At 46.6% G+C, this 15,087-nt stretch overlaps 1 protein-coding gene across 1 annotated transcript in view; it reads left to right on the top strand.

Annotated features, from left to right (window-relative positions):
• Positions 1-15,087, top strand: part of CENPI (centromere protein I) — a 252,860-nt gene that overhangs the window by 108,639 nt on the left and 129,134 nt on the right. Inside the window, 1 exon segment of the mRNA XM_029607381.1 lies at positions 5,863-6,024. Coding sequence (XP_029463241.1) covers positions 5,863-6,024 — 162 coding nt within the window.

Here is a 15,087-nt window from a genome sequence, read left to right as displayed (position 1 = left end):
CGAAGATTTCTTGGTTTTACTAACTACTTCAGGTCGTTCATCCATCATTATTCAACACTGACCGCCCCACTCACAGCCATGACTCGTAAGGGAGCAAATCCCTTTGTGATCACCCGAGGCCGTGACAGCCTTCCAGGAGCTCAAGGAGGCGTTCTACAAGAACCATGCTTGCGTCATCCTGACCCCCGACGACCCTTCATCGTCGAAGTAGACGCTTGGGACGTCAGTGTTGGTGCGCTACTCAGCCAATCACACCTTGCACCCGTGCTCGCTCTTCTCCCGTTTCTCCCCGGCTGAGTGTAATTATGGAATCGGGGACAAGGAATTACTGGAGATTAAACTGTCCTTCGAGGAGTGGCGTCCCTGGCTCGAGGGAGCACAGGACCAGATCATGGTATATACTGACCACAAGAACCTAGAGTACCTGCACCATGCTCAACGCCTTAATCACAGGCAGGCCCACTGCTCTCTCTTTTTTACTCAGTTCAATTTCCTACTATGATACTGGCCAGCCAATAAGAACACTCGAGCTGATGCACATTTTCGTTCGTTCATCACAGAAGACGTTCCGGATGTTCCACGGCACATTGATCCAAACTAAAGTTCTCCTCTCCACCACACTCGTTCCCCGACCACTTCGAAAGAAAATCCTCCGCTGGGCGCATGATTCCTTGCTGGCAGGCCACCCCGGACAAGCTAGAACTTTCCACTCTCCAGAGATTCTATTGGTGGCCAACCATGAAGAAAAACACTCAAGCGTATGTGGAATCATATCCCACTTGTGCTTGTCAGCAGCCTCCGGCAGGCTGTCCTTGGGGTCTCCTACAACCTCTTCCTGCACCCAGTGAGCCGTGGACACACATAGTCACAGATTTCATTGTGGACCTCCCTTCTTCCAGTGGCAAAACCACCATTTGGGTTACCATGGACCGATTTGTGGGATTACTTCGCTCTTCTTGTGTTCACTTTGTGGCGCTACAGCCCTGGAATTAGCAAAATTGTTCATTCGCCACATCTTTTGCCTCCATGGATGCCCGAAACACACACTTTCTGATTGAGGTGTACAATTTATGGCCAGGTTTTGGAGGTCACTATGTAAAAAATTTGATATTGCCTTAGACCTCACATTGGCCTATCACCTGCAGGCCAATGGACAGACAGACGATGAATCGAACCCTGAATCAATTTCTTCAGGCATAAACAAAAAATCTAGGAACAATTATAGATGTCAGATTTTCCATGACAAACTATATATCTGCTTTAGTAAAAAAAAAAAATCATTTTTTAAACTTCATATGCTGAGAAAACTAAAACCATTGCTATTAGACTTCCATTCTGTGACCCAAGCTCTAATTTTAATAAGTCTAGACTACTGTAATGCTTTGTATTTAGGTTTACCCATCTCCGCTACTCACCCTCTCCAACTTGTCCAAAATGCCACAGCTCGTGTACTGTACAATATCCTACGCAGAGATCACATCACTCCAACTTTGCAACACTTACATTGGTTACCAATCTCCTATCGCATTACATATAAAATTCTCACAATAATACATAATCTACTATACAATACCAAATCAGTATGGCTTTGCCGACTTCTAAGAATTTACAAACCGACCAGTACTGAACGAAATCACTGTGAACCTGGAAGATGTAGTAGGCCAGATTGACAAACTAAAGAGTAGCAAATCACCTGGACCGGATGGTATGCATACTAGGGTATTGAAGGAACTCAAAAATGAAATTTCTGATCTATTAGTTAAAATTTGTAACCTATCATTAAAATCATCCATTATACCTGAAGACTGGAGGGTGGCCAATGTAACCCCAATATTTAAAAAAGGCTCCAGGGGCGATCCAGGAAACTACAGACCAGTGAGCCTGAATTCAGTGGGTGCATGTCATAAAATCAGCAAGGTGTGAGCAAGGTGGTGCACAATTGTGCAACTTGTGCGCGCCAACGCCTGTGGCCTTCCCCTGTTCCCAACTCCCTAACCTAACCTCCCACCCCTAGCCTTCAACTAGACGGCCCCACGTGACCTTTATCTTACCTGTTGTGCGAGCTGCTGGCACACGATCCCCCAGCCCAGCGGCAAATGGCAGCTGTGCCGGGAGCTTCTGACCCCGCCCCCCCCCCCCCCTTTTTTTCGAAGCACCAGGACATACGCGTGTGGCCTGACCTTCCTAAAATAGGTCCGGCACGCGTAAGGCCTTCTACGCGTGTAAATCCATTAAAATCCGGCCCTTCGTTTTTGGTTTCTTGTCAGGTTCTTATGGCCTGGATTGGCCACTTTTGGAAACAGGATGCTGGGCTTGATGGACCCTTGGTCTGACCCAGTATGGCATGTTATGTTCTTATTTGCGGGTTTGGTGAGCTTGTAACTTGGTGTGAAGATCAAGGAGTTTTTTTTTTCCTCATTCGGTTAAGATCACGCTCATTTTGGATTTTTTGCAGGATGGATTGAATAAAGGGTTGGCCCGTATTTCTTTGAAGGCAAAGGTAGTGGTTCTTGCTTGTTTTAGGGGTCAGGTGAATGGTGGACCCTCATTGACTCATCCAGATGTGGCCCGTTTCTTGAAAGGAGCGAAATGTTTTCGTCCTCCCTTGCAGTTGTCGGTGCCCTTGCGGAGTCTCCGTCTGGTTTTGGATTTCTTAGTGGGCCCTACCTTTCAACCGATGTGTAATTTTTCTTTGCGGTTATTGCCTTGAAAGTTGTGTTTCTTGTGACAATTTGTTTTGCATGTAGAGTATCTGAGCTGGAGGCCTTGTCTTCCCAGGAGCCGTTCCTTCAAGTGACTTCAGGGGTGATACAGCTGCATACTTCCTTCCTTTTTGCCAAACGTGGTCTCGATTTTCACGTGAATCATTCCTTTCCCAGCCGTCTCTGGATTGGAAGAGAGATGCTGAGGAATATGGCCTGTTGGCACCCTTGGATGCCAAGAGATATATCGTGAGGTATCTGGAGGTTTCTAAACCTCTCAGGAAGATGGATCACCTGTTTTTCCTCCACGGTGGAAGTAAACAGGGCGAGCTGACTTTGCAGGCTACAATAGCTTGCTAGATTAAGGAGGTAGTCTCCGGCTGCATATGTGGATGCTGAGCAGCTGTTGCCTAGTCGATAGGGCTCATTCTGCTAGGGCTCAGGCAGTGTCATGGGTGGAAATTTGTCTCCTGTCAGCATTTGTTGAACTGTGCCATGGTCCTCCTTACACAGCTTTTCCAGGTGTTGTCTGGATGTGCAGGCCCAGGAGGACACAGCCTTTGCATGTGTGGCTTTGACTGGACCATGGGTATCCTCCTGCCCTATTCGGGAGAAGCTTTGGTACATCCCATTGTTTCTGGAGTCTTCTGTCTGAACGCTAAGAAATAAGAAATTGCTACTTACCCGATAATTTCTTTTTCTTTAGTACAGACAGATGAATCCTGAAGCCCTTAGCTGCCGAATGATTGTGCTGTGGTCCTTTTGTCTGGCGACGTGTTTCCAGGAATTACTGGTAAATGTTAATCCATTCCCTAGACCAGATGTTCTCAACAGGTGTGTCGGGACACACTGGTGTGTTGCAGGGCCAGCAGATGGCTGCCTCCTTATCAGCATTGGTGGGAGTTGGTTGACTTCTTACACTGGGCCTGATGGGAGGCTACTTTCACTTCCTTCTTTTCTTTCTGACCCAGTGAGAGGCTGTTTCCTCCTTCATCCAGATCAGAGCGAGACATTACCAGCTTCGGTTATTCTGGGCCTGATGGGACGCAAACTTTATCTTCCCCTGCTGAGTCTGGGAGTGATGCTGCTGATCTCTTCACCCTGTGAAGGGTGGGGGGAAGGAGGTTGAGGATGCTGGGAAGATGAAGGTGGAATGGAGAGGGAGTGGTGGGGGCTGTTGAGCAGGAAGGGATGGGAAACGGGGCTGGCGTAGATAGGCAGGGAGATGGGATGAAGGGGGTAGAGTAAATCAAGCCGTGAGGAAAGAGGGAGCACAGAGAAGATGATGTGGGGGTGTGTGTGTGTGTGTCAGGAATGCTGGGCAGAGATGAGTGTGCGCAGATGACTGAAAGGGAGTAATTGAGAAAAGTGAAGTATGATGGAGGCATGGAAGGGACGGGGTGCAAAAGCCATATGATGTCAATTTTGGGAATGTGCATTTCTTCCATCTTTGCTTAGTGTAAGAGGATTTGTATTTTTGTTTCTAGCTCTCCAGTTTTGGACTGCAATCATAGTAGCTTTTTGAGATTTCTATTCCAGTTTTTGTCTCCACATTTGTAATTTGTGCTTTTTTTTTTCTATATTTGGTGAAGGTTGGATCTATATTTAGATTGAGAGGAGGTATTTTACTAGTAGGTAGGGATTTATATCAATCTTCTTTGTTGCATTTTCTTATTCTCAATAGGACATGCATTGGTGCTACACTGCTGCCTTTTCATAGAAAGGGCTATTGCTGTTTGAGTTCTTGGAGTTAGTGTTGCAATGGTATGGAAGGTTTGCTACACAAGTGCTGAGTGGGTTTTTTTTCAGTTTATGTATTTTACAATGCGCCTGGTAGTAAGGGAGTTTCAGTTTCTATTACTGAGATTCATCTGAATCTGAATATCTTTTTTTTATATAGCAAGTTGTATTTGAAATATCCTAGTTCTGCTCTGCATCCACTGTTTGGGGACCCTGGGGGGGTTCCTGTGCAAGCAGAGTATATGTTTACATTTAGCCCCAGTGTTCAGTGTGTCATGCCTGTAAGCATTAGCTGCCAGGTGTGTCCCAAGAGAAAAATGGTTGAGAACCACTGCCCTAGACTAATGATAATGATAAAGGTAAATGATAAAGATAATGATAAAGGATCTGTTAGGCTAGAACTGCTCTCTCATATAACTTGTCAAACAGACTCCACTATGTAAACCGTACATAATTTTACCATGTAAGCAATTGCTCTCTACTTACATGCACTGCTCTCCAGTTAGAAATTGTTAATCTATCCCTTTTTTCTTCTAACGGCCTTGTTCTACATTCCCTGTTGTAATGTAACTTTCGCTTTCTATGTTAACTGGTTTACCCCCTAGTTTATTGTAAACCGGTACGATAAGACCTGGTATTGAGCATCGGTATATTAAAAGAACTTAAATAATAAATAATACATTCTTTGTTTGAACTCAGTGTTTCCTGTTGGCTGAGTGCTGGAATCATCTATTAATAATCAAGTGGTGTTAGTCTGTCCACAGTTGGTTTTTGCAGAGAATACTGGCAGGCTGATGTCACTGCAGTGGTATATATACTATGTCAGCTTTGCTCCAGCTCCATCTGCTGGTAGAAGTGCATAACACACTTGTTCTGGATTCATAACTGTACTAAAAAAAAAAAAAGGAAATTATCAGGTAAGTCGTAATTTCTCATTTTCCACTGAAGTTCTCCTGATTTTGTTCATTATAATAAACAGTAATAAATTCCAGGGGGAAAAAACCCTGAAAACAAAGTACACATAGGGCAAGGAATAATATACTCAGATTTTTTTTATGGTTTTTGTGATACTGTTAGAGGATGTACATAATGTTTAATTTGTAGGTTTTTTTTTTCCACTGTCCTTTAGGATTGTTTCTATAAATTTGAAAATATATACTATTTCTTGTACTTCCATTTCATTCCTGGTATTTAAAAGGAATACTAATATAATATTTTAGTTTTCAATAAGAGATTTGAACATAAAATGTCTTAACTTGGCTAAGAAAATGTGTTCCCTAATTTTAAGTAAATTAAGTTTCAGATAGTAGTCAGTAAATTCAAATTTTGTTGATCCTTATGCATAATAACCAGCTTCCTTTTTTGCCCTTCTCTCTTTGGTAAAATAGTATATTGACTCTCGCTCTCTTATCCTCTTCAGAAGTGGAATAGCCATATGAACCTGCCAGTAAGCAGTAACATTGCTTCTTTGGTAAGCCAGGAAGTTAACTCCACTATTCAGCTCCTCCATCAAGATGAAGCTTTCCCAGTGGAGCAGCTACACACATTTACTCAGCTTTTACAGAATATACATTGCTTAGAGGTAAGTGAGGAAAAGATCGGTAAAACAGATGCTGAGTACTGCTGGTACATACATTCTCACAGCCCTTATTTACTGATTTTTTTTTAATCCATTTCATCTCAATTTTCCCTTTTATTTTATTTTTTTTTACATATGTTTTTTTCCCCCACATTTTTCCCCCTTCAATCCCTCTAAATGGCCTACCTATGCAATGTAATGCACTCTTGTCAGGAGGGGTGCTGCCTCCGAGATACTATGTATGGTTGCTTCAGAGGGTCTACGCTGCTAGCAGAAACATCCCCCATTCCCATGCAATCTCTCAGCCAGACTGGCCCTGATGGACATAAGATCTGAATTTGGATTTGCAAAGCTAAAGTCTGAGCCATAGGACCATCCCACCCCATCTTTTTTTTTTTTTTTTTTCATTTGGAAGTTTTCTTTAGGAAGACCCATTAGATCAAAGGAATACTTTCTTTTGAGTGAGATTTTATTTTTATGTCAATAAGGCTGAATTGGTCATTACATGTGAGGTGACAACACAATGAACAGACTTCCCGCCAAGACAGAGCTTTAAGCTCTGAGCATGTGCAAGAATTCTTGTGCGGGCATTGCCTCACGAGCTTTTTCAGTCCTTTTTGTTCAACCACTTGCATGAATGTGTACTCTTGCCTCAGAATTTACTGAAAATCCAAAATTTTTTTGTAGCTTCTCAAATTTGTTGCCTCAGCTTTATTACTTTTTAGGGCTAAAAAAAAGTTGTAAGAGGTAAACATCACAAATGTTTTCCCTCTCCGAGAGACCTTGCCTCCTCAACACGTCACAAAAGAGAGCCTACAATGAGCAGATTTAACCTGTGATTCTCCCAGGACAAGCAGGATGGTAGTCTTCACATATGGGTGATGTCACTGGACGGAGCCCTATCATGGAAAACTTCTGTCAAAGTTTCTAGAACTGTTGACTGGCACCCTGAGCATGCCCAGCATGCCATGATCCCTCGAGTCACAGGGGTCTCCCTTCAGTCTTTCTTTTTTTCCGCACTGCAGTTTGCCTTGCGGTTAGGAGCTCTGTGAGAATTCTCACACCATTTCCTCACTGAAAAATCTTTAAATTTACTTCAAAAAATCATTCCTTCATAGGGGTCTCCCATCGGGAAAACTTTTTCCACCGTTCGGTGAGTAGAATAATTTCGCCAGGTCTGTTCCCGACGCCACCTTTTTTTCGGTGCCCGCAGGCCTTCGATCATTTTTGGGCCTTTTTTCCCTGGCATGGCAACAGGTTTCCAAAAATGTCCGGAATGTACCCATACAATGTTGATTGCCGACCCGCGTGGTGTCTGTGTGCTGTGCCTCGGCTCATCACACAACGTCTCTACTTGCCCAGATTGTGCCCAAATGACGCCAAAGGGTAGGGGGGCTCGCCTTGACAAGATGGAGGCTGTTTAATTTTAAACAAACGCCATCAAAGTCCACCCATTCGTCACCAGCAGGGGCATCGAAAAAATCTGTTACAAAACCTCGTTGGGAGCACCAGGGTAGCGGTGATCGTCTGTCACCGACTCTGTCCAAGTCATCGACAGCATCTACCTTGGCGCTGGGGAAGAAAGACTGGGCCGAGCACAGAGGTAAGCACAGAGGCGAGTCTACTCTTGGTGCCGGCAATGACACCGCCTCGGCTTCGATGGCTATCGAGCCGCTTGCGAAGAGGCACAGGTAGAGGAGCTGATTATACCCTCTACACCAGAACAACCAAGGTGATCCCCACCGATATCTGTGCTGGGTACTGAGCCCCACCAGATCCCTGTGGAGCAGCCAGTAGCTCCTAGCTTGCCACCCCCTGTAGCTGCTCTGTCATCAGCTTTCAGGGAGGAACTGGACGGATTTATCCGCCAGGCAGTGCACGATGCCCTCAGAACTTCAGCCACCGGTGCCGGCACCCATATTGGCACAGACATCGGAGCCATCAATGTTTGCACCGTTGCTAACCATATTGGATACACTCATCTGTGCCCTTCCACCTCAACCCGAGCCACCGATGCAGAAGCAACCCATGCAGCCTCTGAAAGACCCGATTCTTATTCCTGGGTCTTCAGATGACGAAGGCACCGATTCCAGTCCAATTTCACCAGTGCCTCAACTGATGCCTGGTCCATCAGGGCTCTCAGGACCGAGACACCCGCGGTTTCCATTGGTGCCCCCGGTTCCACCGAAGCTTCCATCGATGCCACCGCAACATCCATCGAGGCCATCGAAGGATCCATCTGTGCCATTATGTCTTCCACCACCAACTTTCTTCCCTCGTCTAGGATCTCGGCCAGAGATCTTCTCTGATACATGGGAAGATCTGGATACAGACACATCCATGGAGGATGTTTTGACAGAGCCATCTCCTCCGGAGGAAAGGAGAAAATCTCCCCCAGATCATCTCTCCTTCACCAATTTTGTTAGGGGGATGTCAGAGACAATTCCCTTTGATCTGATTACAGAGGAAGACACAAGGCACAAAACATTGGAAGTGCTCCAATGTGTTGATGCCCCAAAGGAAGTTGTAGCTATCCCAGTGCACGAAATACTCGATCTACAACATCGTCTCTGGGAGCAGCCCTGTGCTGTTCCTCCAGTAAACAAAAGAGCAGATACAACTTATCTTGTCCAGCACATATCTGGTTTCCAAAATCCACAACTGCCACATCAGTCTGGTTGAATCAGCACAAAAGAAATTCAGAAGACTTCATCCTCATTCTTCAATACCTCCTGGCAAAGAACAAAGGTTCCTGGACATTTTAGGTTGTAAAATCTTTCAAGGCTCTATGCTGGTGTCACGAATAGCTGCATACCAACTCTACATGACACAGTACTAGAGGAACCTTTTGGAAACAGGTTCAGGAGGTAGCCGACTCCCTTAACAGCAGCAAGACAGTCTCAATGCCATATTACATAAAGGCCTTGAAGCTGGTAAACATGAAGTCCGTGCTGCTTATGATTCTTTAGAGACAGCTTCTCGTATATCAGCTACAGAAATCCATGCCAGGAGATGGGCCTGGTTAAAAGCCTCAGACCTGAAGTCCAAGATAGACTGGCTGATTTACCTTGCACCGGGGAAAACCTCTTCGTGATAAGATACAGGACGCGGTGGCTCAATTGAAGGGCCATAATGAGACCCTGTGCTAATTATCAACTATCACCACTGAGGGCCAGAAAATCAACCAGAAGAGATCCTAAAAAGCCATTCTATCGCCTACGCAGATATTACTCACCTGTATCTCAAGGGCGGACACCCAGACCATCTCAGAGAGGGCATCCTCTCTGAGATTTGTTTGTTTATTTTGCTTAATTTGTTTATAAGTTCTTTTGCATATTTAACCCTAACTTGAATGCAAAAAGTTGTAATTCTGCTGTTGACTCTCTTCCTTTGTATTTTGCATATTACCCAGTTAGCCCCTCCCTTGTTCATTGTAATTTCCCTTCTCAGTTACTTGTAAACCGACATGTGTCCTACGAATGCCGGTATAAAAAAAAGTGTTAAATAAAAAAAATAAAAATCCTCGACAGCCTAAAGCATCCAGACCTCAGCCTCCTCCACAAACAGGCCAAGCATCTGGATTTTGAAACCTTTCCAGAGAACAGCAGCGCCTCCACAAATCCAAAACCAGATTTATCAGTAGGAGGTCGAATCCATTACTTCATAACAAATTGGCTCAATATTACCACAGACCAATGGGTTTTTTCTATCTTAACCCAGGGATACTGTCTAAACTTCCTCATAGTACCCCAGGATTCACCGCCCAATCCGCTGTGGATTCAAAAAGATCACACAACTCTGAGTCGGAACTGTTCACCCTTCTGGGTGCCAGGGCTGTGGAACCTGTTCCCCAGGCACAGCAGGGCAAGAGGGTTCTACTCCCGCTATTTTCTCATTCCAAAGAAATCGGGCTGCCTCCGTCCCATCTTGGACCTTCGCAATCTCAACAAATTTCTATGAAAAGAAAAGTTCAGGATGGTGTCCTTGAGCACCATGCTTTCCCTTCTGCAAAGAGGAGATTGGTTCTGTTCTCTGCTTCTTCAAGACGCTTACGCTCACATTCCAATCTTCCCACCTCATCGCAAATACCTGCGTTTCCCAGTGGGACAGCAACACTTTCAGTACCAGGTCCTGCCTTTCGGACTTGCCTCGGCACCCTGTGTATTTACAAAGTGCCTAACAGTGGCTGTAGCCCATCTACACAAGAAAAGCATACATGTTTTCCTTACCTGGACGATTGACTCTTGAAGAGCCAATCATCCAAGGAGCTCTCGATGCTCTCAAGCTCACCATTAATCTGCTACACTCGTTGGGATTTCTCATCAACTACCAAAAATCTCACCTGACTCCATCTCACCTCCTGACTTTCATTGGAGCAGATTTGGACACCAAAGTAGCCAGAGCTTTTCTGCCCAACGACCGCGCAGAGAGACTTTCCAAACTAGCTATATCTCTGCGCACGAAGAACACAGCCTCAGCCCATAAATTCCTATCATTGCTAGGGCACATGGCTTCCATGGTCCATGTCACTCCTATGGCCTGGCTGGCCATGAGAATAACTCAGTGGACTTTGGCTTGGAGCCACTGAGATTTCAATCAACCACTTTCCTCTCAGATTCAAATAACCCACCATTTGCGTTTATCTCTTCTATGGTGGACGAGCAAGAACAACTTGCTAACAGGTCTACCCTTCCAGCAACCAGTTCCACAAGTAACTTTGACAACAGATGTATCCACCTTGGGTTGGGGAGCACGTGACCAATCCAAACTCAAAGTACTTGGACAAAACTCGAAGCAACATTTCAGATCAACTTCTTAGAGCCCCGAGCTATACGTAATGCGCTCTATGCTTTCAAGGGCTGCCTTTCACACAAGACTGTTCTCATACAGACAACACAGTTGCAATGCGGTACCTTAACAAACAGGGAGGCACGGGCTCTTATCTCCTCTGCAAGAAGCCACGCAGATCTGGGACTGGGCCCTAACACATTCCATGTTTCTTCGGGCCATAGGCATACAGAACGTGGAAGCAGATCGCCTCAGCTGACAGTTCCATCCCCACGAGTGGTCCCAGGATCCTATGGTAACGACTAGAATCTTCCAACGCTGGGGTCAACCAACAATAGACCTCTTTCCGTCCAAACTGAACCACAAAGTGGACAGATTCTGCTCCCTGCACAGGCAGCGAAACAAGTTAGACATGGACGCCTTTGCTCGCCCCTGGAACTCAGGCCTCCTATACACATATCCCCCGATACCGCTGATAGCCAAAACTCTCGTGAAGCTGCAACAGGACAAAGGGTCAATGATATTCATAGCCCCATATTGGCCTCGACAAGTGTGGTTTCCCATACTTCTCGACCTCTTGATCAGAGAACCAATTTGCCTGGGTACAGTGCCCAGTCTCATCACTCAGAACCAAGACATATTACGCCATCCAAACCTTCAGACCCTATCCCTTACACTTGGACGTTGAAAGCTTGATCCTTCAACCGCTCAACCTTTCAACTGATGTCTCTCAAGTACTAGTAGCTTCACAAAAGCCTTCCACCCGAAAGTCCTGTGCACGAAAAAGGTATAGACCCTTTTTCCTGCCACACTCCATCTCTATTAGACTATCTCTGGCACCTTTCAGACTCTGGTCTCCAGACCTCTTTGGTGAGGGTACACCTGAATGCTATCTCAGTGTACCACAATGGAGTAGGGGATGCCCCTTGACAATAGATTTATGAGGATCACTTAAGCCCCCTTTATGGCCACCAGTCACTGAATGAGACCTAAATGTAGTACTTACAAGGCTCGTGCGCTCCCTGTTTGAGCCTATAGATTCCTGTGATAAATTTCTTACATGGTAAGTTCTCTTCCTAGTAGCCATTACATCTGCTCGAAGGGTTAGTGAGTTACAAGCACTTGATACATATTCACCCTATACCAGGTTCCTACATGACCGAGTGGTCCTCCGTACTCACCCAAAGTTCCTTCCCAAGGTAGTTACAGATTGCCACTTGAATCAGTCTATAGTCTTACCCACATTTTCCCCAAGACCTCACTCTCACCAAGGCGAGAAGGTTTTATACACTTTGGACTGTAAACGTGCACTTGCATTTTACCTAGACCGCACTGCAATCCATAGAAAATCCACTCAACTTTTTGTTTCTTTTGATAAAAACAAGCCAGGAGTTACCGTGGGCAAACAAACTCTCTCCAATTGGCTTGCAGATTTCTGTATTGAATTCTGCTATGATAAAGCAGGCCTTCCTCTCCAGGGATGAGTAAAGGTGCACTCAATGAGAGCCATGGCAACCTCAGTAGCACACTATCGTTCAGTACTGATTGCTGACATCTGTAAAGCTGCAACATGGAGCTCTCTTCACACATTTGCAGCGCATTACTGCTTGGACAAGGAAAGATGCCAAGATTCAGCCCTTGGCCAATCTGTCTTAAAGAATTTATTTCCAGTATAATCCCAATTCCTTTCACCTCCAAACTGCTGTGATTTTCAGGTTGCTTCATTTTTCTCAACAGCACACCAGTTGCGCCTGTTACATAACTTCTATTGTTGGTCCATTAAATGAGTCAGCCTGTAGCTTGCTAATCACACATATGTGAGGACTACCATCCTGCTTGTCCTGAGAGAAAGCAGAGTTGCTTACCTGTAACAGGTATTCTCCCAGGACAGCAGGATGTAGTCCTCACGAAACCCACTCGCCACCTCGTGGAGTTAGGTCCGAAACATTTTGTTTTATTTTTCGCACGCACCTATTGCTACAAGCGAGACTGAAGGGAGATCCCTGTGGCTCAAGGGATCATGGCATGCTGGGCATGCTCAGTGTGCCAGTCAAATGTTCTAGAAACTTTGACAAGTTTTCCGTGATAGGGCTTCGTCCAGTGACGTCACCGATATGTGAGGACTACATCCTGCTGTCCTGGGAAAACACCTGTTAGAGGTAAACAACTCTTATGTGCAGCAAGGTAATGTCTTTTATCAACAGCTGTGAGCTGTGCTATATTTGTTTGGACCAAGTACATGGCTATCAGAATTGTTACGCCTGTGGACACATGTCCCCATGTTCATGATGGTCTAGGGCGTACTGCATTGAGGAGCTGCGTAAATCTCTAAAGAGTCACAGCAGTTCTCCTAGGACAAGCAGGATGGTAGGCCTCACAGATGGGTGACATCGATGGAGCCGGGCATGGAAAACTTTGACTGGCATATTGAGCATGCCACTATCTGCGTGGCCATGCCTGGTCCCTCTTCAGCCTTTTTTTTCTGCGAAGCAGTTGCCTTGCAGTTTCTGGAGCATGCTCCTATTTTCTTCAATAATTTTGTCATATCAAGGATTTTTCCTCCAGTATCCTCCACGCTGTGGTCCCTCTCCAATGTCTGTCCCTTCAGCATCTTAGTAGGTGTTTCCCTCGTTCCTTGCGGTAGACTCCCGAGCATGTTGCCTCCTGGTTCCTGCTGGCCATTGATGCTAGCTGGTCGGTTTCATGGCGTCATCCAGGTTTTGCACATGCCCCCTCTGCCCTTGAACTATGTCTCTCTTGGATCCGCACGAGGCCTGGGGGCTTCCCACGACATCCGTGGGTGCCCCAACTGTGCCCAGATGACCCCCAAGGTCTGTCGTTCCCATCTGGACAAGACTGAGCAGCTCTTTGCCACCAAGAGGTCAGCTCCATCGACTCTGGCATCAGGGTCTTTGACACTGAGGGGCCACAGAGAACCCTCAGACTCACCATCACCTTCTATGTCTCATCTGGTTCCTTCTTGTGATGAGAGGGGCTTGGGGGACCTGCCCTCTCCATCATCGGGTGGATCAGAGGCATCCGGATCATTGGCATCCTCAGTGCCGGAGAAGAACCAGGCCGAGCACTGAGGGAAGCACAGACACCGGCATCGGCAGTTGTCACATGGTGCCGAGTCCGGAGGGGCACTGGCCCATGCCGAGCCTCCTATGAAGAGGCCCCATCCTCTTTCAAGCCCAGGAGTCCAGGCATTCCCCACCAATTATTGTGCCGGGTACAGAGCCTCCTCGGCTTCCCGTGTAGGCTCCGGTGATGCCTCGCCCTCCTCATCACCAGACTTTGAGGAGATGGACCATAGGGTACAACAGATGGTGCTCCGAGCCCTTTGGAGCTTTGAACTGCCCCTGGCACTGTTAGCTCCCCTGCTGAAGTATCTGTGTCTTGTTGGCTGTCCTACCAATGCAACTGGTGCCCGGGACTCCGGTTCCCCATCAGCCACAGATGCCTTGTCCGTAGCGATACCAATTTCTGGATCATGCGCCCAAAGCCCTCGAAGGTGCCTCCACTCCCTGAGCCCGTTCCTGGGCCATCAGGAGTCCTAGAACCGTCGATTCCCTCTGCCCCCAGCACAGAGGGTGCCGAGACAGCCCTCTATGCCATTGCCGAAGGACATGGGCGCTGGCCTTCCTCGCTGATCACACATGGACGTTAGTGAGTAGGATGTGCCATATGATCCCTGGGTGATGATTCATCTGAGTCCTCTTCCGAAGGCTCTGGCATCTTTCTTTCTGGGTTCGCCCCTCCTGGCTGAGTCATAGGGCCCTGGATGCTCTTGGCATAGGGGCAATGTTTATTTCCCCTATCGCCTCCTACCAGTTGTACATGGCTCAGTACAACAGGAACTTGTGGAAACAAGTCCAGGAGCTGGTGGAGATTCTGCCTGAACAGCAGCAGTAGTATAGAACGGCCTGGAGGCTGGGAAACATGAGGTTATTATGACTTTGAGATGGCGGCTAGGGTATTTGCTGTGGGCATTAGCACTCGACACACAGCCTGTCTTCAGGCCTCCGACCTTCAGCCAGAGGTCCAGGAAAAGCTGGTGGACCTGCCCTGCACTGGAGAAACTTTCTTCAGGGACAAGGTCAGATGTGGTGGCTCAGCTCAAGGTCCATCACGAGACCTTGCAGGAGCTCTGGGCCAACACCTCAGACCCCACCATACTGCGCATCCGTTTGGCCTTGCCAGAGTCCTGCGGGTCTTTACAAAATGGCAGTGGTAAGGGCACACCTACACGGTAGTGGGGTGCACGTGTTCCCCTGC

The sequence above is a fragment of the Rhinatrema bivittatum genome, chromosome 6, assembly GCF_901001135.1.
Source record: "Rhinatrema bivittatum chromosome 6, aRhiBiv1.1, whole genome shotgun sequence".
In the NCBI taxonomy this organism is placed as follows: domain Eukaryota; kingdom Metazoa; phylum Chordata; class Amphibia; order Gymnophiona; family Rhinatrematidae; genus Rhinatrema; species Rhinatrema bivittatum.
This window is presented reverse-complemented; position numbering and strand designations above follow the sequence as displayed.